Here is a 26,805-nt window from a genome sequence, read left to right on the forward strand (position 1 = left end):
AAGAAAAAAGAGATCTATTAACTACTTCACTAAATATCACTGTACATGGAAAACCACTAGGGACAGATAATAATTAAATAAATTATAAATAAATAGATAAGAAATATAGTATGCTAGATAGTGATACGTGGGGTTGCAGAAAATAGAGTAAGAAAGGTGGATAGGAAATGCTGGGTGTGGGGTGCAGAGAGAGGGATTTATATAATTTTAAATAATGAGAGAAGAGCTTCTCCTGAAGAAAAAGAAATAGAAGACTCATTAGTTTATCCTAGAATCCCTTAATACCCACAGCATATTTGATAAAGGTATGTCTTAGAGTGTGTTGCTAACTAGTCATCCAGAAACCTAGAATTTGACCTCAAGGCATTAATAAATTCACTTTGCTGAGCCCTGCTTTTCTCCATTCCAAAATGCAAGGGTTGGGAGAAATTCAACAGAGGTTTGTTCAGCACTTGCTGTGAACAGAGTGGGAGGGCACTATGCTAGGAGCCGAACTTGGGATGATCTTTATGTTCATACCACAAAAATAAGACTGTTCTTACCTATTCTTTTAAACATGACAATCAATTAGCATTTCTGAGTATTCTGATCAGTGATGCATCAAGAATAGCATTGTAAATGCGAGAGAGCAACAAGGAACACTGACAACAAATAGTTTCCACTTTTGGGCAATTACACTTATTTGTTATAGAAGGAGAGGCAAGTTATCTTTCTTAGTCATTAGCACAAAGGTAGTGAAATCTGGTTTAAGCAAACTCAGTAAAGTGCCAGGCAGAAACTGCTTAGGTTGAAGGATGCTGTGGAGTGGTAGCTTATTCTTCTGTAATCTTGTCCTCAAGCTTCTACAGAAAAAGGAATATGCTGGTGCAACTCTTCATGGGAGGGCATGTATCTTAAGGGATTCTGGAATGCTGGTACAGCTCTTTTCCCAGGAATAGTGCTTGTTCACATTTATTGTGCTCTTACTGTGCACCAGGCCCAATGCACTAAGTGCTATATTTACACTAGTAGCATATTTAATCCTCTTATATATGAAGGAATTGCGTCATTATTGTCCTCACTCCACAGTAGAAGAAACTGAGATTTAGAAAGATTAAGTAATTTATCTGAATCAGCCAAGCAATAAATGGCAAAGTTAGAATTCTCTGGGTCCAAAGTCTGTGTTCATAACCTTTAATCTGGTGCTGGCTAAATTCACTGTGTTCCATGACTACAGACTAAACACATAATCCAATTGGCCTCCTGGGAAAAGTCTCATCACTGGTCACAAGTAGAATTGGGTAAGAATGTAGGAAGAGATTGTGTTAAAGCCATCACCAATGACCTGGGGTAGGGGAGAAATGGAAACAGAATAAAATATCACAAAAATCTTCACAGCCCATATTGCACCAAGGTAGATCAGCTGTGTATCAAAGAAAAATAGACTTAATAATACTGTAAGCAAGAGAAAGTTTTGAAAAAAAAATATAATTCTGGCCATGAAGTTTTCTGAGTGAAATATTATGAATGTTGAGGGGGAAAAAAAAGAACATAAAATGTTAACTTCATGCTGGCCACTTGGAATAACCGATTCATCCATAAAGCATTAGTTATTTTTAAAGAAAGGGGTCAAGAATGTTTATTGTGTCCCTTATGTGTTAGACCCTGTGCTAAGAAAACAAAAAGAAAAACATAGTTATGCATTATCACATCCCAAATTTTATTAAGAGTTTACATTTATAAATTAAAAAATTCATATACATGCTTTAAAGTATTAACATATATGAGGGAAAACGCGTATTGTCATTAAAACTCTAGATATTCTAAGGATTTTTTCATGAAATCACACAACCTCCTTTGAGTTCCTTGAAGGGATTTTTGTCCTCTGGAATGCCCTTTACTAGAGGATCATCACCAGACCTTTCTTCAATGTAATCTCTTACTGCTTCACAACATTTGGACACCTTGAGGGAAAGGAGAAAGAGCTCAGTCTTTTTGTTTAAAACTGAGTACTGCAGAATCCAAGAATGTATTTATTGTAATAAGCATCTGGCCACACTCCAGGTAAGGAATCCCAGCAAACATTGCCTCCAGGAATCCAAAGGAGAAAGGATCAAGACCAGTCAACAATGTCACCAGAGTGCCCACTGATTAAATCTTTTCCTCATTCTGAAAATGTGACTTGTAAAGTTGGAAGGGAATAATTATTAAACTCTTAACATGAGCCAAGACCATATATTATCTAATTTCATTCTTTGAGAAAAATGACCTTTGTCACACAGTCGGTAAATATAGAAGCTCAGATTTAAATCTGGTGTGTTTTATTTAGAAGTCTGAGTTCTTCGCAATTCTATATCATCCTTCCCCCACTAAGGTAGGAGAGGCCCTGTGGGATGCTTCTTTCCTTTGACACAAATTGTATTTATTTCAGTTTGTTTATAACTATGCAGTTCATAATTTATTTCCACGTCCCTTCCTTCAAAAATCCAGTATGTCCAAAATTGCCTGTTATGCTAAGAAAGAAGCCAAACTACAAGAAATTAAAGTAGACATTATTCCTTTGTCATGTGGAAAGTCATCAAAATTTGTAAAACTAAGTAAAATTAGATAACTATAGACCACAAATCTGGATAATGTTTGTCTAAAGTACTAAATTTCTCAATAGTAGTTTTTATTGAATTTTTTAAAAAAACAATATATTTCATTGTTACAAATTAAATGCATGATTACTTAATTTCTCTATTACATTCTATACATAATCAAACCCATATAAAAAACTGTAAACATAATAAGAACTACCAAGAACATTTCAAGCAAAATTAGACTAGCAAGGCAAACTCATTGTCTTCATTTCAGAACAAATAATTTTTAACTGGGGCAAAGGAACACTGGTTAGGTGACTCCATTATATGGTTATGCCTGCAGATTTGCACACACTTTTGAAATATTCAGTTATTTTGATTTCCTTTTTTTTCTCCTCAACTATGCAGCTCTTTTGGCTCCATCTAGATACCAAAGGCAGATTAATTCAAGAATTAGCGAGGGGCTGGTTTTTACAGTATCTGACTAGGATCTGAGGATCTAAGGGGTCTAGAAGCAATAAATTACCTAAATTATATGTATTTAAAACCATTTTGGTGAAGCTTATTATAACGATATGTAGTTCAATAGAGGGTTAACTGGCATAGTGGAAAAGACATAGACACTGGAATTAAGCCACCCCAGGTTTGCATTTTGTCTTTGCAAAATTATATATCCTTTGTAATGGTAGTTCCTTTAAAGTTCACCTACTTAATATATAAAATAGAAATAGCAACACTAATTTACTAAGTGCTTAATAAGGCCTGGCACACAGTAGGGGCTCAATCAAAAGGTAGATATTTTTAACTATCACTACAAAGATTGTCTTCATTTACTGCCTATATATTGACTCACAGTCATTAAAAACCTGTCAGCTTTATAATAGGATCCAAAAAGTTGTCTTACTCTGATAATACTAGTACCTTGACAGCAAAATAGATTGAGGTATATCATGAGTCAGCCTGGTTCATAAATAACAGTAACTATAAAAATAACAACAATAATAATGTTAGAAAGCACTTACTGTGTCTCAAATATTGTCCTTAGGGCTTTGTGTGTATTGCCCAATTATTCCTTCTAATTACCCTTCGAATTAGATGCTATCTATTACTCTCCTCATTTTACCAAGAAACAGAGACACAAGTAAGTTAGATCACTTATGTGAGGGTTTCACAATCAGAAAATTGTGGATGTAGAAGAGCTATGACCCCAGAGTTCACCCACTTAACTATCCTATACTGACACTGTCTTGCCCTGTGTCTGAGCTATGGGTTCAGGACCTGGAAGTTCCATGGCTCATGAAATACCATTTAACAGAATTTTCTGGTCCTTTCAAAGTTTATTCTTAGGTAAATAGCAAGGAGAAGGAATGACATGATGAGATGAACTAGGAAAAAATGGGCATCAGTCTGGATGTACAGATTAGAGATATAGGAAAAAATAGGAGGAAAGAAAATTTAGAATTATAAGGAAAAACAAAATCTAAAACGTTAGACTTTTAACCTCTCCTGGACACTTAATTTTGGAAAGAAATACTAGATTCCAGTTAACAGCGTCTGTGAACTAAAAGAGTGCCTAGGAGAAAAGCGAATGTAACCTATTCATCTGAGAAATGAGGGAAGTAAAGCAATGAGATCTTAAGTCACTTGCTGAAGGTCACACACTGAAGAAGCCAGTTCTCTACTCTGGGAAGGTCTGTGCGCTTCCACTGCATCACTCTGACTCCATTCAGCGTTGACCCAAAATCTTTGGATTGTTTGACTTCTGTAACCTCAGATCCAATCATTGTTCATACTTCCATGTAATAGTTGGGAGCAGTGCTATTCCTTATATTCTTAAAACATGGGGCTGAGTGTCAAATAATTTGTAATAATATTTTTAATAATTAGAATGAACTTTAATAAGACTTCCTGTCTATAGATTTGTGACTCTTTCATATTTACCTTCCTTTGAGCCCCTGGTTCAATAAATATTGATTATATTACTCTGTTTCCTTGGTTATAATTTTTGCATTCTGATAGTAAAATTAGCTTGACATCCAAAAGCAAGGAGGCAGTTGAGTAATAGAGAAAATGAATTCAAGAGTCTGAAAGAAGATGAAGTGAAGTTTACCCCAAATGGAAATTCCAAGGACACAGCAAATAATAAACAGGGAATATAATCAAATTGCCCAGAAAAAAAGCGATAACAATCCTGAGTATATAAATAATGAAACAGCTTCTGGATATTTCAAGTTAAGACAAAAATATACCCACTCTCTTTAATCCCAAAGGTCTTTTCCCACCAAACTATAAAGATAAAGACTTCAACATTCACTGGTGTGTCTTCCAAGCTTTTAGGCTATTTATAGATTTAATTTTATCTTTATGACAAAATATATTTTTGTCTCAGTCTGTATAGAAAGCACAAAAGGGAATTATGAGCATGTTCTAAGCATAAAGGAAGCCCAAATCCCAATTTTGATTGGGATTAATAATTACTCAGTTAATAAAACTCCTTTCTTTTTCCCTTTGGTCTGATCAAATGAGTTGTTTTTCCAAGCCCCAGTCATTTTTAGTTTGGTGCAAACTTTCATCTCTTTGCCATCTCTGCTCTTTCTAAAGGCAGAAAACTCTTGATATTCATTTCCCAAGATCTGTCAGACATTTTTAGGAGAAGCCAATGAGTTCTTATGCTTGTACTCACCTGTATTAGCAAAGGAAGAATAAAATGTGCTCATTCATTACTGGCCACAACAGTGCTGGAGGGGGGCAGGTCATAACTAAAAGTGTTTGCACAATATGAAAGTATGGCATCAAATATAAAGATGCTTATAAATTTAGAAAAATAGAGTCAAAATACCTATTTGCTGTTTCATTGCTTTGGTCTGTTTCATACTCTTCTTTATTGCTCTTTCTTTAAAAAAATTTTTTTTTTAAGATTACAACGCATATAAAAGCAGGAGAAGGGTTGCATTTGGACCCTGGACAGTCATTGCTGACCTCTTGACTTAGACTTTAAATTCTTAATTTTCTTTTTTGTAGATGAATTTTACCTGGGTGAATTTTTACTGGAATAATGAACTTGGCCTATGTTGACCCTCTCTGGTGACTATAATCTAACCTGGAACCCCCATAGCAACACCAGTTTAAAATAAAATTCAAAAGAGAGCAGCAACAATTTACCAGCATTCTTTCCTGTGTCACTTCTTTCTTGAGCTGGTCAACTTCCATCTTCAGTTTGTCCTTTTCCGTCAGATCCTCAATATTGATCACGGGCATCTTTTCCCTGCTGAAAAGGTAGAAGGTTAGCTCACACATTGGAATTCCTCGACTTGCTTTAAGTCAATGTTAACCAACCCTTCCCTCAGAACTCAGCTTACTTAGTAAACTCTTTAACTTTGTTTTTTAAAATGTTCTGCAGTAACCAATTTCTCATGAACTCTCCCTGAACAATTCCTGCACTGCACACTACCCTAGGGATTTTGAAGCTTCTTTATAATCTTCACTAATATGATTACACCAGCAGTTGTCCCTAAACACCTGCCCATAGATTTGTCGGGTAAGGTCTGTTTAGTCAGTATACAAGCTTATGTCCCCAAAGTTCTTCCTTTTCCCTAGCTTTTCACACAGTATAAAATTTTGGGTCTCCAATCCTCATTCCTAACCCCAAATCACTCCACTGAATGATCTGTGCCATGTAAGTTATCTTGAGGTCATTTTGAGGACTGCTCATTAATCCCCTAAATCACTAAACTATTTAATCTGGTATTAACAGGGGACCATTTAAAAAGTGTCATTGTAAGTACACTATAAATAATGGATTGAAATGTAAACCAAGGGAATGGAAATATAGCAAGCAAAGAGCCCTATTAATCAGAAATAAACTAACATGTTATTTAGAAGTTTTTTCTAATAACACTTGGAATTTGTATTTAGCTATCAATAAATTGGATAAGGATGGTGAGCAAATGTAGCAGGTTAAAGAGGACATTGTGAGTTGATCTACCAATGTACACCATAAAAGGATAAATATTCCATCTGCCTTCTTAAAATTCTCTCCGTTCCTCAACTAGATCAGTGTGCAATGAGGATGATGGCTCAGCAATTGGTAGGACCCCTGTACCATTGCCTGCAAAATAATTCATTGTAGCCAAGTGGCAGCATGCCAATAGGCTCTTCATTTTCAGTTCTCTCTTTTTCTCTTTTGTCTTTCTTTCCCAATTTCTATAATGAGGTATTTCATGATATTGGTGCGATTTCAGAGCATGACATACCATTGCACATCTGCATAATAATATTCTGCTAAAAAAGTATACCAGTGATTAACTTAATTACTTGTATTTGCATAGTGTTTTCATTTCCAATGCCTTTGGAAAATACTGTTTCCTTTACTAGTTTTCTCGTATCCTTTCTTCTCTGGGAAGGAGATAGTTTATTATATGCTTCATGGTAAATGCCTACATAGATCAACATCGAGGTAAAAAAGAAGACCATATGGAAAAATAGGCCAGTGTTTGCTATGCTTTTTAGTTTTGATATTGTGCTCTTTATTTTAAGAAACAATGTGACTATAAAAAAGATTATTTCTTTCTGTGTAATTATTGTTTGGTATCCAAGAAACTACTCTCAATTTTATTCTTACCTTACTTCCCACTCCTTCCAGGCTATCTATAGGAATCACAAGTACATCTCTTTTGGTTGATCATTCTGACCAGTTGACATCGTCCTTTGAACGACTTTCCTTCATCTTGGAAAACTTCTCATTCCACTCTGCAGTGGCTCTGAAGCACTTAGGAAACTTGTTAACAAATGGGTTCTACCCAAGAGATTTTTATTTGGTTGTGAGATTCCTCTCTTTGAGGAATGTTCTACCATATTATGGCCAATAAAATGATCATTCACTGCTACTTACCAGCTTTGTTGGCCTTAAGCAAGTATCATAACCTCTCTGCCTCTGTTTACTGAGAATAGAGGCAATAACAGTACCTACATTGTAGATTTGTTCAGAGGATTTAATGGGATAATTTAGGTAAAGCGTTTATAACAATGTCTCACACAGAGTCTGCATCCTGTACAGACTGGTGTTCTTTGCTTATTCTGTATCTCTGAGCTTTCAGACTTTACTCCCTGGCACTGAGCTTTACGACCATGCTTAAAGGACATTGTACATTACTTAGCTACTTTAATACCATGCATAGCAGATGCTATGGTGCCCAGTCCAGATTCCCTTTTGCAGGATAGAGTCCCTATTGACCAGCAGCTATGGTTGTTGGCTGCTTGGGAATTACATGGGCAAGGCTTCTACAGTTTGGCTGGTGGGAACCATTTTGCCTGAAGATCTCTAGGAGATTGTGTCCCTAACTAGTCCCTGAGTGCAGCCTGTAACAAATGCTTGGTCATCTCTGGGGATAAAAATAGCCCAGCCCCTCTTGTCTCTTTGCTGAGAATCCTTGGTGTAGTTGAGAATTGTCCAGAGTTAAGATGATGCTAGATTTAAAATCTCACCCTTGTCTAGCTACTACCCCTGCCCCAATCTGCTCTTCTATACTCATTAAGACATTTCTCCTGAGAGCTGCCCCTAAAAAATTACCTGAAAAAGAGTCCCTGTTTTAGGAACTGCCTCTAGGGATCTTAATCTTTAAGAGAAAATGGATTGTAAGAGCCTTTACAAGAGAGACCATTACTGTCATAACTTCTATAATATTGTTCTCTACATTGTTTGATATACAGAAGAAAATCAGACACTACTGATAAAGCCACTTAACCTATGTCATAAATACTTACCTAGGCATCTCTAGAGACAGGGCACATTATCTACTCTCACTTTATTAACAAATGATTTCTCAACTTTAAAATGCTGTGATTCACAGTGCTTAATAATATTTAAATTAAGAGCACAGTTCACTTGGTGGAAGAATATTGTTAGACAAGTAGAGAATGCTTGTGAAATTTGATGCCACAGGTCTTGTATGCATATAAATAAATTTAAAATATGGGATCACAAATTTTACCTGCCTCTCAGGCATACAGAGAAGGGAGTGTATATTAACTGCATGGAGATTCCAAAAATTCAGAGTTCAAAGTTAAGTCAAGGTTTCCATTTTGCAGATGAGGCAAATGTGGTTCAGAGAATTGAAATGCCCAGGGTCACACAATGAAGGGCAACCTAGCCGGATTACATCACAAGGCACTCCATCCTCACCTCATAAGCTTTCAGAATCTTAGCACCGGTTGGGACCACACTCCACATTTCTCCATGCCTCTCCACAGGGATTCCTAAGAGGAGCTAGGTCAGATTACTGGCCCTATTACCAACCTCCCCACCCCACTTTTGGTTGGAATATAAAGGGAGACTTGAGGGCCCATAGACCTACAAGCTAAGGTGGCAGTTATAGCTAACCCAGAGAGAAAAGTACCAGAGTTAAAGTAGGAGAGATTTGCCCTTTTATCTCTTCCTCCATCAGGCATTTCCACCAGGGGATCTAAAGACCAAAAAAGTGAGAACGAAGAGAAGGCAGAGGAAGCGCTCAGAAATTGTAACACATCAATAACGTAGTGGTTCTCAATGGGGACAATACTGCCCCCTGGGGGACCTTTTGAAAATTTGTCAGATTTATGGTTTTCATCGCTTTTTGTGGGAATAGATGAGGGCTGTCAGACATACTGCATTTCCCAGGACTATGATACATAAAATGAACCATCCCAGATCCAGCAATTCTGTCAAACATCATGACAGACATTCACTTAGACAAAATCTCTGTCATATTTTGGACCTTGAACTTAACTTTCATTTTACATATAAACATAAAAGTTTTCATGGTTTTTATATATACTGAATTTTCTGATAAGGCAAATAGTTTATAAATAAAAAAAGATCATGTTTTGATTTTGTCAGAACATTACCAAGAATTTTTCACTCTCAGAACGTTATGTATCTGAATGTCCACTCCTATGTGTCATCCTGTACTCATAGCTGTTGTGTCCACAGTGCTTCTACATAGACGTAAAAGCAAGTGAACCCTTCATTATGTTTTCTGGTGTAGTCATATCGAAACACACTCCATTCATTATGATTTGCTTTTCTTTTTGTATTATTTATAATAGAATCCAGGCATCATATTGGTGGTTTTAAATGGACCATTATGAAATATTTTTACGCAATGGGAACTCTGAGTTAGATGGGGTTGAGACTCATTGTCAGAGAGCCCCAGGGGAAGGGGAGGAAAGCACATTGGCTTTGACTTTCCCTGGTCTCAAATACCAGTATGAGTTCTTAATAGCCAAAACTGGCCAACAAGGATGTTATCTGTTCAAAGGATTATTAAGGGAGAAGCTACTCATTAGGGAAGGGGAATTAAATATAGCATATTTTCAATGCAACTCCTAGGAAAATACAAAACTTTACATGCTTAGATCTTAATGACTTGAGACCTCTCAAATACAGGGACAGGAGTTACATTGTGAAAGTATAGAAAGGAAAAGTGGATATGCTGAGCAATGAGAGCAAGCCATGGGGACCATTGTAATGGAGGGCAGGGATCTTCCTTAACTAAACCTATGTGTCAGTGTTTTTCTAAACACTTCAGGGTGGACAGAACTATCCAGAGAAGCTCAAGATGTCACTGTTTCAGTGTATATTTCAGAGTATCCATTACATTTCTTGCTAATTTCTGTTAGAATTAAGATGGGCTAGTCTACAGTTCAAAGGCTGCCTGTTTTCTGTTTGTATTTATGCAGAAGAGATGCACATGTAAGAAAACCTGAGAAATAAAATATTTAATTTATGCTGGGCAATATTAGGGGAAAATTATTCAAGTTATATTTTAAAAGTCCTTTGTTTTAGTAGGGGCTTAAAAAAAGATTCTTTGAAATAACAATGTTGCCAGCACACTTTAATATTATTTGATTTATAATCATTCTGCTTGACACAAGTTTTCAGAAACAAATTCATTGTTTTTATGCACAATAAGCTTGTAATCATACAGATGTAAATTGATCCCATACTGTCTTTTTTGTTTTGGCATTCAATTTTGGGTTATAAAATGATAACAGCTAATATTTTATGTATTCATTCAACAAGTACTTACTGAGTGCCTATTATGTCCCAGGTGCATTTCTAGATGCTTGAAGATAGAGCAGAGAAAAAAAATTAGATAAAACCTTTGCCCTCAATGAGCTTACATTCTAATAGGAGAGTCAGACAAATATACAGCATATTAGATTGTGATGAATGGCAAGGAGAACAATAAATCCGGGAAGGCGAGTAGGAAGTACCAGGAGAAGTGTTGCAATTATAGGAAGGGTGACCAGGGAAGACCTCCTGGAGACAACACTATTTGAATGAAAACCCAAGAGAAATGAGGGAGTGGTCAGGTATGTGCTAAGAGAGGATTATTCCAGAGAACAGCAAGTGCAAGGGAAGCTGTGAACCAGTATTGAAACAAGGAGTCAAATGAATATGAGGGAAAAGTACTTTATTATATCAGTGATCATGTAGGGTCTCATAGGTCACTGTAAAGACTTTTGCTTTACTCTGGGTGATTAGGGAACACTGGAGGGTGTTGAATAATAGTGACATTATCTGACATCTATTTTAGCAGGATTACTCTGGCAGCCATATTGAGGCTAGACCTTAAGAGATAAGGGTGAAAGAAGGGAACACTAGTTAGAGACAATTGCAGTAATTGAGGTGAGATGTGATGGTAGCTAAAATCAGGGTGATAAGGAGGTAGGGAAAGTACTGAGATTCTTAGTATATTTTCCAAGGATATGCTGACAGATTAGATGCAGGTGAAAAAGAGAAAAGTCAACATGACTCCAGTGTTTCTCACTTGAGCAATTGGAAGAAGGGATTTGCTATTTCTTGAGATCTGGAAGACAATGAAAGGGAAAATATGAAGTTTGAGATGCCTGGGAGACATTCATTAGAGCAGGCAGTCTGCAGTGTAGGAAAGATGCCTGATAACATCCAGGGTAACTCGGAAAGAGGGAGTGACAGAGGACTCAATCCTGGAGCACTCTAGAGTCAGGGAAGATGAAATGAAACCAGCAGAGGAGAGAGTATTGTTACGAGGACTGAGGTGATATTAACCACAGCTTTGAGCACTTATCGTGTTCCAGACCCTGCACATGCAATGCCTTATGTGCAATGTGTCTATCACTTTATTTCCATATATATTCTTTTACTTTCTGTCTTTCTGCTTGGACCTATAAAATGGGAGTAGCTAATACAGTGTTCACTTATGTAGCAAATATTCATTGAGTAACTGTCGTGGACCAGGCACTCTTTTCATTGCTTGGAGATGCAGCAGCAAAGTCAGCTTTCCTATGTCTTACTATGTTTATACCTCATTACTGTAGAAATCACTCTTTTCAGATGAAATTTTTCTCACAAAAATGGTCGTTTGTGTTTTTGCTTTTTCATCAACTAACCAGGTTCATCACAAATTTTATTACATTTGGTTCTTGTAAGCCAGTTGCTTTTGGATTGGTTGCTATTATATTCTATGAATATCATTATCTCTCTACATTTTAGCTTATTTTTAAGTTACAGGTGACTTATTTTCAAATATATTCTACTACAACTCACTTTCTTCCCCAGAGAAAATCTGTTTCAGTTTCTAGTGAGCATTTTGGGTTTTAAAGACACTTGAAAAGCAGAGGAATAGTGGTAATTGTAGGAAATTTTGCTAATTCCATAGATGTTTATGAGATTCCACCCCAGGTCTTTTTGTTGGTGGTCGGAAACAGTCATGAAGAAGACAGGTAAGTTCCTTGCTCTCACAGATGTTAAATAATAGTGAAAGGAGCAGACAAGTGAAATAAAATTAATAAACATAGTAACATCAAGTGATAATTGCTACAAAGAAAATTTGTGATGCCATAAAATGATGAGCACTGACTGGGAGGTGGAGCCACATTGTAAAGAAGGACTGGACATAGTATCCATGGGACCCAGACCAGACTGCCATGAAGGAGATAGTTTCATGAAGAAGATGAGCATTTCATGCAGGGGGAATGGCCAAACAGAGGGAAGAGCCACACAAAAGACCTGAGGTGACAACAAGTTTGGAGTATTAGGGGAATAGAGAACACATTGTAGCTTGAGTATAAAAAGACCGAGAGAGTGGTGCCAGGGACAAAGTCAGTAAAGGAGATGGTGATCAGATCACATAGGATCTTGGAAACCATGATGAGGAATAAAATGAACAATGGTGAGTTTGATTTTTTGGTTGTTGTTGGAAGAAGTAAAGTATAGTGGCATGGTCATATTTATGTGCTAAAAGTACTCTGAGTGGGAAGAAGAGAGTGGTGACAGGGATTTTAGGTAAGAACTGACTATAGTGGTCTCTGAAGAACTGATGGGTTTGACTGTATTGGTGGAGCTGGAGAGCAGGAGAAATGGGCAGATTTAAAATGTGATTTTGAGGTAGCAGTGACAGGACTATTGATGGATTGTGCAATGAAGGAATGAGAGGTTTCAAGAATGACTCCTCTCATTCCTCACAGTTTTGGCTAGAGAATCTAAGTAGAAGAAAGTGCATTTACAGAAAGGAAGAAAACTAAGGGCATGCAAGTAGGATTTCAATTTAGGATGTATGATGTTTGAGATGTTTACTATACATGGAAGCAGAGATATTAAGCAAATATAACTTTGGGATTCAGATGAGAGGTCTATACTGTTAGCACATGTGCATGTGTATGTATATGTGTGTGCTTAAGGAGTATATTTATTGGTATAAGTGTGTATTTATTTGGTATAAGGTATGTAATTACTTGAAATGACATGAAAAGAGAGTACCATTAGAGTGCTCAGGATTGAGCTTTGAGTGACCCTAGCATTTAAAATGGTCAGGCAGAGGAGAAGAACAATGAAAGAGACTGAGAGGGTATAGTCAATTAAATAGGGAGAAACCAGAAGAATTTGGTGTCATGAAGTCCAAGAGAAAAGAATTTCAAGAATGAGAAAGTATTTAACACTGTCAATTACTACTGAGAGGCTAGAGGAAATGTGGATGGGAGCATGTGGTCTTTGGTGACCAAAATGACAATTGCATTGGGTGTCACATGTACCAAGACGTCCAGTAAGATGTGGTGACATGAAGGGTCCCCTTCAAAAGTTCACTTCCTATTCTTCCTCCACCCAATATGGAAGTTTAATTGGAGTGAAATGTGGGAAAAACAGGAGATAAGGAAGTGAAGGCAGATAGTGAAGACCATTTTTAAAAATAAGCTTTATTGAAAAAGGGAGTAGTAAAATGAATTCCTTAAAGGAGAGGGACATAGAGTCATATATGAACTTTAAATCTGGGTTTAAAAAATTCTAGATGGAGCACTCCCAATGGAAACTATTAAGATGTAGGCTTGTGTGTTGAAGGAAAAGGTGGACATGGCACAAAGGAGAGGAATAAAAGGGGGGAAATTAAGAAGGCAAGAAGGGAAAGGGTCCAGAGCAGTACACAAGAGGTTGGTCTCTGAATGGGCTAGAAACAGAAGAGAAGACCAAGAATGTGGGAGGTTCAGTTGGCCAGAAAGAATATCTCACCCTTCTCCGACCAGCTCAGTGTATATAGTCCATGTTAGTGTTCTCAATCTCTTCTAACACAGACATTCAGCCCAATTCAGTTTTTCCCTCAGTTAATAGTCCACATAAAATATACATATATAGAGAGAGAGTCCTTGGAGTTGGATGACCTTTGAAGACTGTAGCTTCCCCTATCTCTGAATGATATGTTGTCCCTTCTATGTGATTTTATGATTTAAGATGCCAAAGTGTTTCCACAAAAAGATAGGATAAATGAACACTTAGAAGGTTTATGGAAACACCTAAGTAATTAGTGTGTAACTAACCTTAGATTTTGTCTGTATTATAAAAATGATGAGCTTTTTGGAAGAAGAGGTGTCTTAACAGAAGAATGGTTAAGGTCTATTACTTTCTGCTAAATATAACTCTGAAAATGAGGACTATAATGATTAACTCTCTCAATCCTCTAATCGGATTATCAGCCTTGGCAGATGTTGCCCTTGGAGCATTACAGCAATGTATTTAAATTGTAGCTATTCCTTTGCTCTCAATTGTGAAATTTATGCTTGAGTAAAAAGAAAATTTGAGATAGAGCTCTTCTGGTTCTGCCCAGGGTCATGAGTGCATGTTATCTATAATGAGCCTGATTTCCACACCTCCTAATGCAGAGAGAAAGGCTGTGCACACAGTGAGCAATGCCAGGGGATTAGGATTCAGAATGCTTGGGTTCAAGACTTGGCAGAGCTGTGGTAGCTGTAGAGTTTTGGGCAAGTCACATACCTGTCTGAAGCTTCGATTTCTTCATTTGCATGGTTGGGAGGATAAAATATCGTTCTCAAGTGGTTATTTTGAGAGATTTAATGAACTAATGAATGTGAGGCACATTGAAAACTCAGCAAATTTTATATCTGTTATTATTGTTATTAATAGTGAGGTTCTCACATGGTATGCTGGAGTTAGAGGAAATTTTCTCTTCCTTGCCCACTCTTGATGTGCTACTCACCAGAGGCTTGATAACTGAGGTAAGGATTCTGGGTAGGTGGTGAGGCTGTGCTATGCCAGGGAAGGTTTGGATAAAATAGTCCAAAAACTGTCCCAAGCTTCTGGATACCAAACACTCTTAAAGATTCAGGAAACTGAGAGAGTAAAGATGGTCTGCATCCTGAGTAGTAAGCATGATGAGATTTTAAGGAACGTACACCCAGGAAGCAGAGAAGGGCTTTCTGAGATTCTGGCCCTCTGAAGAAGGCATTGCTAGTGTCATACCACCTAAAAGACCCAACCAAAGCAACTAGCTGATGATGAGTCTCTGTGTCTCTAGGAATGAGTAGAAGATAAAATGTCAGATGTGTTTTCGTGGGTTGGTTTTTCCTTCTACATTGAACTCTTCCTCATAATTTATGTTCTTCCTCCTCTGTGATTCCACAATACCTGGTACATATCTTTAATATTGCACTTGAACACTATAGTGTAACTGAGTTGTGTAGTATTCATCTGTCTACCCTGTTCTTCTACGGAATCCCTGATATATTCATTCATCTTTGTATCCCAAATGCCTCACAAGTTTGACACATTTTAAACATTTACTCAGATTTTTATAAGTGAATGAAAGAATGACCAGATGAAGGGACATATTGTATATACTCCATTATCTTTTTCTCCCTAGGGAGAATAGGAATGATAAAATTAGGCATAGGGAAACGGACTTTGGCCCAGTGGTTAGGGCGTCCGTCTACCACACGGGAGGTCCGTGGTTCAAACCCCGGGCCTCCTTGACCCGTGTGGAGCTGGCCATGCGCAGCGCTGATGCGCGCAAGGAGTGCCGTGCCACGCAAGGGTGTCCCCCGCGTTGGGGAGCCCCACGCGCAAGGAGTGCGCCCGTGAGGAAAGCCGCCCAGCGTGAAAAGAAAGAGCAGCCTGCCCAGGAATGGCGCCGCCCACACTTCCCGTGCCGCTGACGACAACAGAAGCGGACAGAGAAACAAGACGCAGCAAATAGACACCAAGAACAGACAACCAGGGGGGGGGGGGGAGGGATTAAATAAATAAATAAATCTTTTTAAAAAAAAATTAGGCATAGAGAATGTCTCATCCTTTTATGTGTTTCCACCTTAGTATATAACAATCTCAAATGCACTCTGTCTGACAGAGAGAACATTGCTATACACATTGTTTCCTAGATGGCCCACTAGCTAGAAAAATGCCTGCTTGGTGAAGGAGTTACCTAACCTTTAACCATTTGTCTCTTGGAAGAGATGAACTGCCTTTCACACCTTAATGGTGTAAACTCACCATTAGTGCCAGCTGGCCTCATTTCAGGTTTTCTTTTGACAGGGCTTACACCAATGGGCAGCAAGAACTGTCCTTACTGATTAAGGAGGTATAAATGTAAGACTTTAAATGACTGTGTTACATGATATGTGTCCCCAAATAGCTAGGCTAAGTTCATTCTCTTGATTCACATATGAGACAGACAGGATCCTTTCTCCAAAGTGTCTGGGAAAAAGGAACACCATCTGCCTCAATCCCTTTCTTAAATTGTTGGTCACCCATCAAGCCTGTGGGACCCTCAGGGGATAGACACCATACAAAGCTTGTGAACTCTGGGGCTAATGTAGCCCAAATGCCTATTTCCTGTGGGGCAGAGTGCGGAAGTGTGAGAAAAGTAAGAGTTAAGAATCTGGCACCTGCAGAGCTGCTCCCAAATTCACTGGAGTTTATGTGATTTTTAATCCTGCCATTTAGTATTCTACTCTAAGTACTTCCTACTGTAAAAAGAGGCCTGGGTATGTTAGAAAGAATTCAGACTGAGAATAAAAACTGTGCATTCTAGTTCTGCCAACAACTATGCTAAGGAAGCATGACCAGACATTTTATCTTTCTAGGTGTGCATTTACTCCTCTGTAAAATAAAAACTACTAGAATAGATGTTGTTTATAGATCTGTTCAGCATTCAAATTCCATGCCTTATTTTACAGAATGCCAAACTGTTTTGAACCTCTGTCTTTTAGTGACAGCCACTGAACTGTCACTTGGGATAGTCATGAGAAGTCAGTGTGGACGACTGTTCTTCCCAGTTCCTCCCAGCCTTGTACTTCCTGTTGACTTTGGACAAAGGAATTCTTCTACTCAGCCTCCCAGTAATCTTTAGGCTGAGACACTGGGTTCAAGGAGATGGAAGTGCTCTGACGTCCCTCTGGAAGCTGACTACAGTGGTTACTTTGCTCCTTCCAGATGATCCCAAGGGTCAATTCAGTAATGTTAAAGTAGGCCCCAGGAATTTAGATCCCCTGATATTGAATGATATCTTTTTCATGGATATAAAAGCAATCAAGTGTTTTGCAATTAAGAGAAACAAATTTCCTTCCCGATAGATTGGTTCGACAATCTCAAACTTCCAACTATCCTACTCGCTCAATTCTCTTTACCTCTTTTTTTACCTGTCCCACTGTTCCATAGTCATAGAGGTGTTTAAAATGCAACCTATTTTGCAGAGACAAAGGAAAGGAAACTAACATTTCCAGAATGTCTCACTGACCACTAGTTTCTGCCTGTATCTACAGAGTCTGTACCACAGAGAGGTGAGAAGTCTGTTTTTGTCCCTTTTCCACTCTGCACATGTCACAGTAGGCCTGAGTGGACTGAGTATTCTGCTTTGATTGAATAAGCCCTGAATTTCAGGTGGTCTCTGAACTTGGCTAAAGAACAGAGGTGATAGGAGCAAGGTCATAAATTTCAGTCCTACAAGGCTTGTCTGTGATGCTCTACTTGCTGATTAAAGTTGATGCCCAGTCTCAGAATTTTGCATCAAGGCTCACAATGGGAATTAGGGCTTGGGAAGGCCTGTACAGATACTGAGGGAGCTGAAGCAAATCTCCTCAACTGCCTACACACTTCCCATTTAACCCTCAAACACACCTGCAAGGTAGAATTACTATCCCCATTTTATAGATGAGAAAATTGAGGCTCAGAGAGTTTCTTGTCCAAAAGAGCAGGAAGTAAATCCCAGGCCTTTTCTGACTCTCAAGTTTTCTTTTCCATTACTATTTCCCATGCTATTTCCTAATAAATCTTCCCTGGTCCAAAAGGTTCCATTTTTATGTGAAGCATAGAATGATCAAAAATGTCCAGCAAAATACATATGATAACATGCATGAAACTTGAAGACATTATGCTAAGTGACATAAGCCAGACACAAAAGGACAAATATTGGTCTCAGTAATTTGAAGAATAAATATGAAGAATAAATGCATGGAGTTAAAACCTAGAGTATAGGTTTTAGAAGATAGGATGAGGGCTGAGAGGGAGTACTGATGCTTAATGTATGGAGATTTAATTAGCTTAACTGTAAAAGTGTGGAAATGGATGGAGTTGATGGTAATACCTTATAGTGAGTAGAACTAATGCAGCTGGTTTATAAATGGTATTGTGGCTGCAAAGCATAGTCTAGGGATGTAAATGTCAATTGAAAGAAAGCTAGAGAATAATCTAGGGACTGAATAGCATAGTGAACTGAGAAGTGGATGAGAATTGTGGTTAGTAGTACAAATGCAAGAATATCCTTCTGTGAACTAGAATAAATGTATATCACTATTGCAAGGAGGTGAGAATGTGGGGAAGCAGGGAAAATACAATTAATGTAACCTAAGGACTGTAGTTAATGGCAATACTGTAATGTTCTTGTATCAATGCCAAAGATGTACTGTGTTAATAATAACAGGGGAGTATGGAAAAAATATACCAAAAGTATGCTATGGGGTATAGTTAGTGGTAATAGTCTGATAATATTATCTTATAATCTGTAACAAATGTTCCACAACAAGGTAGTGTGTTGGTGGAAGAGTGTTATATGGAAATTCCACACATGTTCATGATATTTTTATAAGTTCACAACTTCTGTAAAAAAATGCATTTTGAAAAATGTCCAGCAAAGAAAAGAAGTGGTAAGTCAATATTGAATGAAAACTCTGAGTCAGCACCATTTTTAAATTTTATTATAGTTCAGTTTAGGGGTATATTTCATCATTTTCTAAAGAATACACATTTTCTCCTGAACATGATCTTGGCCAAATGTCTGGTAAAATTTCCCTCTGCTGATAACACTTTTGGGAGGTCCTGGGAGGGGCCTTCACGGCCAGCTGGGCGTCTCAGTGGATGGCATGCTGGAGCTGGCCTGCACTAATTCTGGCTCTGGAGAGCTCACTGTACTCATCTTTCCCCAACTCTGTACTCAGTGACTCCACAGTGGTAGCTTGAAATCAGCCACAGTGGGAGGATTTACACTATGGAAATAAATAAACAATACAAGTGGGCCCTTTTTTCCTTCTGGAAAGCTGGTTGTTAAACATTACCCTCACACCACCTGCTGTGATTCTTAATCATGGGTGTGTGGGAATCTCAGCTGGCAGCTTAAGTGACACCAAATATTCCCAGTCCAGGCTAGTTTTCCTAAGAATATGATTCTATGCCATGACATCTGGATAACTGAAAATTAGCACAGGGAATATTACACAAAATATCTCAGAATATTGATGCACTGTGAGTGAGCACCCTGTACTTTTCAGAGATTCCCAGAAAGTTGGAAAAGAACTCCTGTAACTCTCTCGAGTGTCCTCAGGAGAAGCTAGGAGTGGAACAAGAGGAGAAGGGCTTGAAGGGAAGGCATTCATGAAGAGAACCCATTATAGTGTTCTCCCAAAATATCTCTAATATTTCATAGAAAATTCCAGCACAGATAATTTTTGTGTAAATAAAAAGTCCCAGGCTAACATGCCAAAGGAGCTATAAACCTTACAGATGAACTGACACTAGAAAGTGTGTGGGAAGGGGCTGATACTAGTCAAAGCCTCCCCTCCACACACAAAGGCCACCTATCTTTGGGCTGTTCAGTATCAAAAAGCAGGGCCATGATGTGGACCATTGACTATGAGGTGCAGAGGTGCCCAAAGATGTACTTACCAAATCCAATGGATGTGTCATGATGATGGGAACGAGTGTTGTTGGGGGGGGGGGAGAGGTGGGGTGGGGGGGTGGGGTTGAATGGGACCTCACATATATATTTTAATGTAATATTATTACAAAGTCAATAAAAAAAAAGAAAAAAAAAATCATTGATAAAAGTCTCATACATGGCTGGAGGGAGATATTTCTAATATTTCTAAGTATTGTAACAAGAGTAAGAAAAATGCATGTCCACACAGAGACTTCACTAATAAGCATGTTTCACAGCAGCTTACTCACAAGAGTCTCAACCTGGAAACAACACCAAAGTCCAGGAAAACTGTCCAAGAGGAGAACTGGTATCCAAATTATGGCATATTCATACATTATGACACTATTCACACATTAAAAGGAACATACTGGCGATGCAATAATATGAGTTTATCTAACAAACGGGAGTTGTATGAAAGAAGTTAGGTGAAAAATAGCACATAACTTATATTTCCATTTATATGAAATTCAGGAAAAGTCAAAACTTATCTACGGTGACAGAATACAGAAGAACGGTTGCCTCTGGAGGGGGGATGGGAGACGGTTAACTTGGAACTTTCTGGAGTGATGGAAATGATATAACTCTTGACGGGAGTGGTGGTTACAAGGGTGTGTATAGTTGTCAAAACTCAAACTGCACACTTAATCTACAAGTGCCTTTTATTAAATGTAAATTAAATCTCAGTTGAAATACATGTAAATATAAGCAAATAAAAACACGCGTTTACATTTCTGATCTAATCTAAAGGGTTCACTGCAATGAGCCTAGCTTCCCTGCAGTCCATTAATATACTTTTCTCTCAGCCTTTCCAGTACACGAATTTAGTGCTTTCAAGGCGTGGACTCAGGCTCTGGAGGTGAAGCTGCAAGTTGGTAAGTTGCGCAATCACCCTCAGGACATTTCTTTCTAGCTAGCAGATTTCCCATCACTCACACACATCGGGCTGTCACGGGAGAAAGTTAGAGAGGCAGGTTCAACTTGAGGGGAAATTCCTCTCCCAGCACACTCCGGCGCCCGGCGGTGGGGTCAGCTCGCGGCGTGAATCAGCCTGGCGCCCAGGCTCCGCACATGCGCGCTCCGCCCCGTCGGGGGTCGGGAGGACCGTCACCCTATATAAAGAGGGCACCCGCGGCTCAGGCACCTCGGCAGCCTAAGGCCGGGACGCCGCGCACCCTCGGTTTGCGCCGCTCATTCTCGGACGCCTCGCCCCGCGGGCGGGTCAGACCCCAGAGCCATGGACCCTGCTCGTCCTCTGGAGCTGCTGATTCTGCCCCTGCTCCTGACTCAGACGGCCTGGGGGACCCTGGCCCCGGCCCACACAGGTACCGAGCCGTCGAGGAACCCTCTTGGCGCTGGACTTCCTCCGAGTGGGGCGGGGAGCGCGCGGCAGGCCCCGGGAGCCCGCGCACCCTCGCTGCGCCCTGGTTCCCCCGGCCTCGGCCGAGCGCACCGCCGAGCCCTGGGGAAGGGCACTCTGCCAGCTTTGCCTTTTCTCTTTGCGAAGTCCCTCTGCTCTGCTCGGAGGCGACTGGAAAGTACTCCAGGGATACCTCCTCTTCCCAGGAAAAGCATCTGACCTCCTTTCCTATCTTTTACTCTTTCTGCCCTTCCTGCAGGCAATAACAGGGAGATCTGCCTCTTGCCCCCGGACGAAGGGCCGTGCCGGGCCCTTTTCCGCAGGTACCACTACGACAGGATCACGCAGAGCTGCGTCCAGTTCTGGTATGGGGGCTGCCGGGGTAACGCCAACAATTTCGAAACTCAGGAGGCCTGTGATAACGCTTGCGGGATGATAGAGAGTAAGTGACCACACGGAGGCACGCTCTTGCCCACGCCTTGCACAGAAGGGCTCGTCTACCTTAACTAGTTTTCCACATTCCGCTTTCTGCTGTACATTTTAGCCCTAATTTTTCTCAAGTTTTAGGGAAGCCTCGGTGGTTTTCAGTTTCCTGAAAGTAACCACAAGTTTACAACTTTTGACTCATGTACTCTCTCCTGACTCGACATTTATTTATCATAATTCAACGCCTTTGAGGACTTGGAGAAAGATTTGTTACTTCACGGTAGAGCATAATTAATGCAAAATTATAGTGAATTAATTGCAACCTAAGTGCTTTTCTGTATTTATCATTAGTTTCAAACCTATGATTTTTAACTGTCACTGAGAACATCGTTTCCCTCAATCAATTATCCAACAACCTAAAATACTTCTTAAGGATTTTAATATTTCACTGTGATTTAGGTCATTATAATCGTACTTTTTGCGCTGAAAGCCAAGCATGTCTTGGGTTAGTCTAGGACTCTAGTGGAGGGTCCCATATACTGATTTTCAGCTTTTCTCTTATTTTTAATTAATTTTTACTGTATCTTTTAAGGCCTCTAACACATGGGGTTTAGCTCTTCAAGGAACTGAGCCAAGGAAAAATGTGTATTCATGACAATAAGCCTTGATTAACTTCATATGCGAAACAATCAGAGACGACTCTGAAAGAACTGAGGGTCTTTCCACTTGAACTTGAAAGATATATCATGGCCTAATCAGATACATATTTTATTTTTTCGCTGTGTTAAAAAAAACTAGATCCCTGGATTAGTGGACAGTTATTTGGGGGTTTATTATCTTGACACTAAATAGGAGGTCTTTTCCCCCCAGTTGTTTCTGAAAATAAAGTTTTGAATGTAATGAAAAGAAGGCTTCTGACTAACATTATTTTATTGCCCTTCTTTTGCTAGAAGTTCCCAAATTTTGCCGATGGGAAGTTAATGAAGAAGAGTGTAAGGAGTTCAAAGAAGACTATTTCTTCAATCTAAGTTCCATGGCATGTGAAAAAATATCTGGCGGGTGTAACCGCAAGAAGAACCGGTTCCCCGATGAATCTACCTGTATGGGCTACTGTGCACCAAAGAAAAGTAAATGCTAATTTAAAAATTTAATTTCTTCATTAGATTTTTGGGAGAAAAACCAATAATTTGATGTGAAATTAGTATGGTTTGAGTTTTGGTGATTTCACATATATCAGTCCTCACACTTTTGCCCTGTGAGGAATTATTATTATCCCCATTTTTACATGCGATGACACAAGCTAGAGAAGTTAATGATCTGACAAGTTCTGAGGACTGAAAAGTGGCAAAGCCATGATTCACATTTTTCTGGCTCTTCTACAGTATTTCTTTAGAAGTATTTCCCATCTACTCAATTTATACACATAAATTACAATGTTTATTAGTGAATGCCATGACCTCAGGTTTGTATGGAATCAGTTCTATATATATGAGATAATTAATATATACAGACTTTAAATGGTGAAACTTGAAAATTTCTAAAAATTTTTGTTGGTTTTCTGTATCCTTTAATTACTGCAAACTGCAGTACAAATAGATCGCTATCTCCCTCCTCTTCTCCACATTTCTGCATTTCGTACCTACTGTTCCTCCCCCATTGTAATTCTTGAAATGATGAATTACTTGGGCAGTAATTAGTATTTGTGGAGAGAACCAATACAGGCATTTTCCCATGCACAGTGTAGACACATAGATAAAGAAATTCAACAAAAGAAAATTCGCTTTGATGAAAACTTTGATAAAGCTCTATAACTCTTCTGTGTTAAATATGCATAATCTTGAATTAATGCGGAGGTGATTGCTTCTGATGTTCTTTTAAGTTGTGTGGATATAAATGTTCTAGTGGCTACTTGGGAATAAGATACAGCTATTCTTGATTAGTAAGAGAAGGAGAGGTGATAAAATCACTTAAATAAAATTAACACCAGAGAAGTTTACCAAAGCATTTTATATAATATCCCTTGAAGCTTATCCCATTTTTACCTGATATCTGGTTTTCAGGTTTAATTTATGTTGACTTTCAAAATGATACAAAGAAGAAAGTCCTTCCCATTTATGAAAATTTAGAATTCCCCCAAAATAGCATGTAAACCTTTCTGCAATTTGAGACACCCCATTTTCAAAGGTTTAGTATGATATATTGGATTCAGAATGAGGCATCTATGAGATTAGATTTTCTTGATTTGTTTCAGAGATTATCACAATTTATTAATTCTAGTTATTATAGCATTGCTTATTTTATACTTCTTTTTTCTAAAGGGCCATCATTTTGTTACAGTCCAAAAGACGGGGGATCATGCTCTGCTAATATGACTCGCTATTATTTTAATTCAAGACACAAAACCTGTGAGACCTTCACCTTTACTGGCTGCAGAGGGAATGAAAATAACTTTGTTAGCATGGAGGATTGCAAACGAAGTTGTGAAAACGGTAGTGAATTTTTTCTTATTCCATTTTTAACAAACTTCATAAGTAATTCATAAGCAATATTATATTTTTGTATTCACTTTACTAATATCATATTGCATCTCTAGTACTCTGGTACAGATAGTACTTTAGTACTGATCCCTTTCAAAATGCTTCTACTGGTTAGCTACAGTAGACGGTAACTGTATCTTTGTTTATTACTTGGGTATATATTTAACTGACTTTATAATCACTAAAAATAAGATAAGGTGAACTTGTAAGCATGTAAGAAATGGTGATGTATGATGAACATACTGAAGACATATGATATTTATTATTATTTTGTTGACTTTAGCTTTGAAGAAGGAAAAGAAAAAGAAGATACCAAAGGGGTTCTTTGCCATTAGAAGGCCGAAAATTCAGAAGAAATTGTAACCATTTTCCTGTATTGTCATCTTGTGAATGCTTATTGCCTTTATGGTTTTATCTGAAGAATAATCTGATAGCATAAGCACTTGAATCAGATGTGATTTATTTACCAGATGTATTGATATGTTACTTTTCATATTTGTGTATTTTTATACATAACTAGCTACTATTCAAATGTGAATCTATCATTTTTAGTATACTGTCCAGCTGTTTTTTAATGAGATTGAATTCTTGCAATGCGTAAGATATGAAAGCAAATATGTTGACTCACCCAGTTTTTGGGAGTACTATTTCTGATCTCAGAAGATAATAGTAACTGAAATAGTTTAAGATAATAGAAACATATACTTTTGACAAATCTGAGCATAAAAAGAACTAGAAAATACATTTCATTTTGCATTAAAAATGTGGATTATAATTTAAGCCCAAGGAGAAAAAATGCAGATTTACCAATACTTTAAAAATATATGCAGCCCTGTTAAGTAGACACTAGCAACTGTACCAACATTTCTTTTGGGCTGGATTGCAGTTGAAGATAAGGTGATTTATTTAACATATCATAAAATAACTTTTTTGACTGAATTAAAAAGCTAGTAAATTTCATGAAATCAGAAATGTTTTCGTCTAGGAAAATGATTAAATCTATATGTATTCCTTTATCATCCCTATCATCTATATCTATCTAGACCCATTCAAATATATATGTGTGTGTAAATATAAACAGATGATCTTAAATTTACTATTGTTACATTATTTCCTAAGACATAGTGGATTGGAGACCACCAAAGTTGTTATTAACATTTTTGTACTGTGCAAGATGTTTATTAACATTACACCAGAAACCATGTATGAACTTAATAATTTAGATTTCACAATAAGTTATGCTTAATATGCTAAGCCCAGTGAAATAGTTTGTTTTCTTTCTCTGTAATAAAAATTTTTTTTAAAATTCCTACATTTTGTTGGCAAAATTAACATGTTTAAAATATGTCCCTCTATCAGAATTACAAATGTGTTTGCCCTATACTCCAACAATTCCTCTTTAAGAATCTATTCCAAAAGTATTATGACAAAAATACAAACTAATATAGGCTGAGAGTATCCATTATATGTAGTAGCTGAAGACTGGATACAAACCAGATGCTAATCAATAGGGAATTGATTGAAGAAATTATGAATTAGGAAAGAGGAAATGTCTAGATGTATGGATATCATCTGATTCCCAGGATATATTTATATATTTAAAAACATTGTCTAGAACAACATGAAAAACAAAAACTTACATGCAAACACTGCAGAAGGTATAAGGATATTGAAAATATTTACCTAAAGGGAGTGGTGTAACTGCACAAATAATATAGTTATAGTCAGTGACTTTTAAAACTAGCATTTTGACTATGTATTTGGGGGGGAATATAATTTAAAAATTCAGAAGAAATTCGAAAATTCATTTAGTAATCTTATCATTATTAGCAATCATGGTATTGTTATTTTGAACTTATATGTAGTATACGTATATTCCATAAGAAAATGCAAGTATTTACATTCTTTAGAAATCAAGATTTTAAGAGGAGATATAAATATAATATTAAAGAAATTAAGTAAAAACCTTGACATTTTAAATTAGAATTAGAAATATCAATGTGAACTCATTTTTTCCTCATTTTAAAAATACCTATTTCCCATCTTTCCACTGAAAAATTCTTGAAGCAATGACAACTCAGTAGCAATAAGTATATTTAGCATCAGAATGTGTTCTTTATATACTATTTTTCATAAAAAGGATCCTGGGATCCTGGAAGAAGTCACTTAATAAGGGTCTGTGGCAGGAAATTTATAAAATAAGCCTGGGTCAACTTATTCCAGAAAGAAAGCAATAAAAATAATGAATCATGTAAAAAACAAAACTAAACTAAACTAAAACCCAAACCAACAGAAAGCAACATTAACAGGCTCACATTGACAATATGAGAATCAAAACCAAATAATGACCACAATAACACAATACATTGAACCATCAAATATATAAAAATCTATTAGTTCATAATTATACTTCGAGACACACACATAAA

General features: G+C 37.7%; 2 protein-coding genes across 2 annotated transcripts; one reads left to right on the top strand and one right to left on the bottom strand.

The window, feature by feature from the left end:
* Positions 1-1,814: 1,814 nt before the first annotated feature.
* Positions 1,815-5,819, bottom strand: GNGT1 (G protein subunit gamma transducin 1). Its single transcript, XM_004475692.1, has 2 exons — positions 5,724-5,819; positions 1,815-1,943 (listed from the first exon to the last, which is right to left on the bottom strand). Exons 1-2 carry the CDS (start codon positions 5,817-5,819, stop codon positions 1,815-1,817), a joined length of 225 nt encoding a protein of 74 aa, XP_004475749.1.
* A 15,249-nt stretch (positions 5,820-21,068) lies between these two features.
* On the top strand, positions 21,069-25,686 carry TFPI2 (tissue factor pathway inhibitor 2). The gene is made up of 5 exons (XM_004475693.5): positions 21,069-21,378; positions 21,673-21,855; positions 22,790-22,966; positions 24,158-24,328; positions 24,660-25,686. The coding sequence occupies exons 1-5, from the start codon at positions 21,291-21,293 to the stop codon at positions 24,737-24,739; spliced, it is 699 nt and encodes a 232-aa protein (XP_004475750.1). The 5' UTR covers positions 21,069-21,290; the 3' UTR covers positions 24,740-25,686.
* The last annotated feature ends 1,119 nt before the right edge of the window (positions 25,687-26,805 follow it).

Source organism: Dasypus novemcinctus, chromosome 5 (assembly GCF_030445035.2).
Source record: "Dasypus novemcinctus isolate mDasNov1 chromosome 5, mDasNov1.1.hap2, whole genome shotgun sequence".
NCBI classification, from domain to species: Eukaryota; Metazoa; Chordata; class Mammalia; order Cingulata; family Dasypodidae; genus Dasypus; species Dasypus novemcinctus.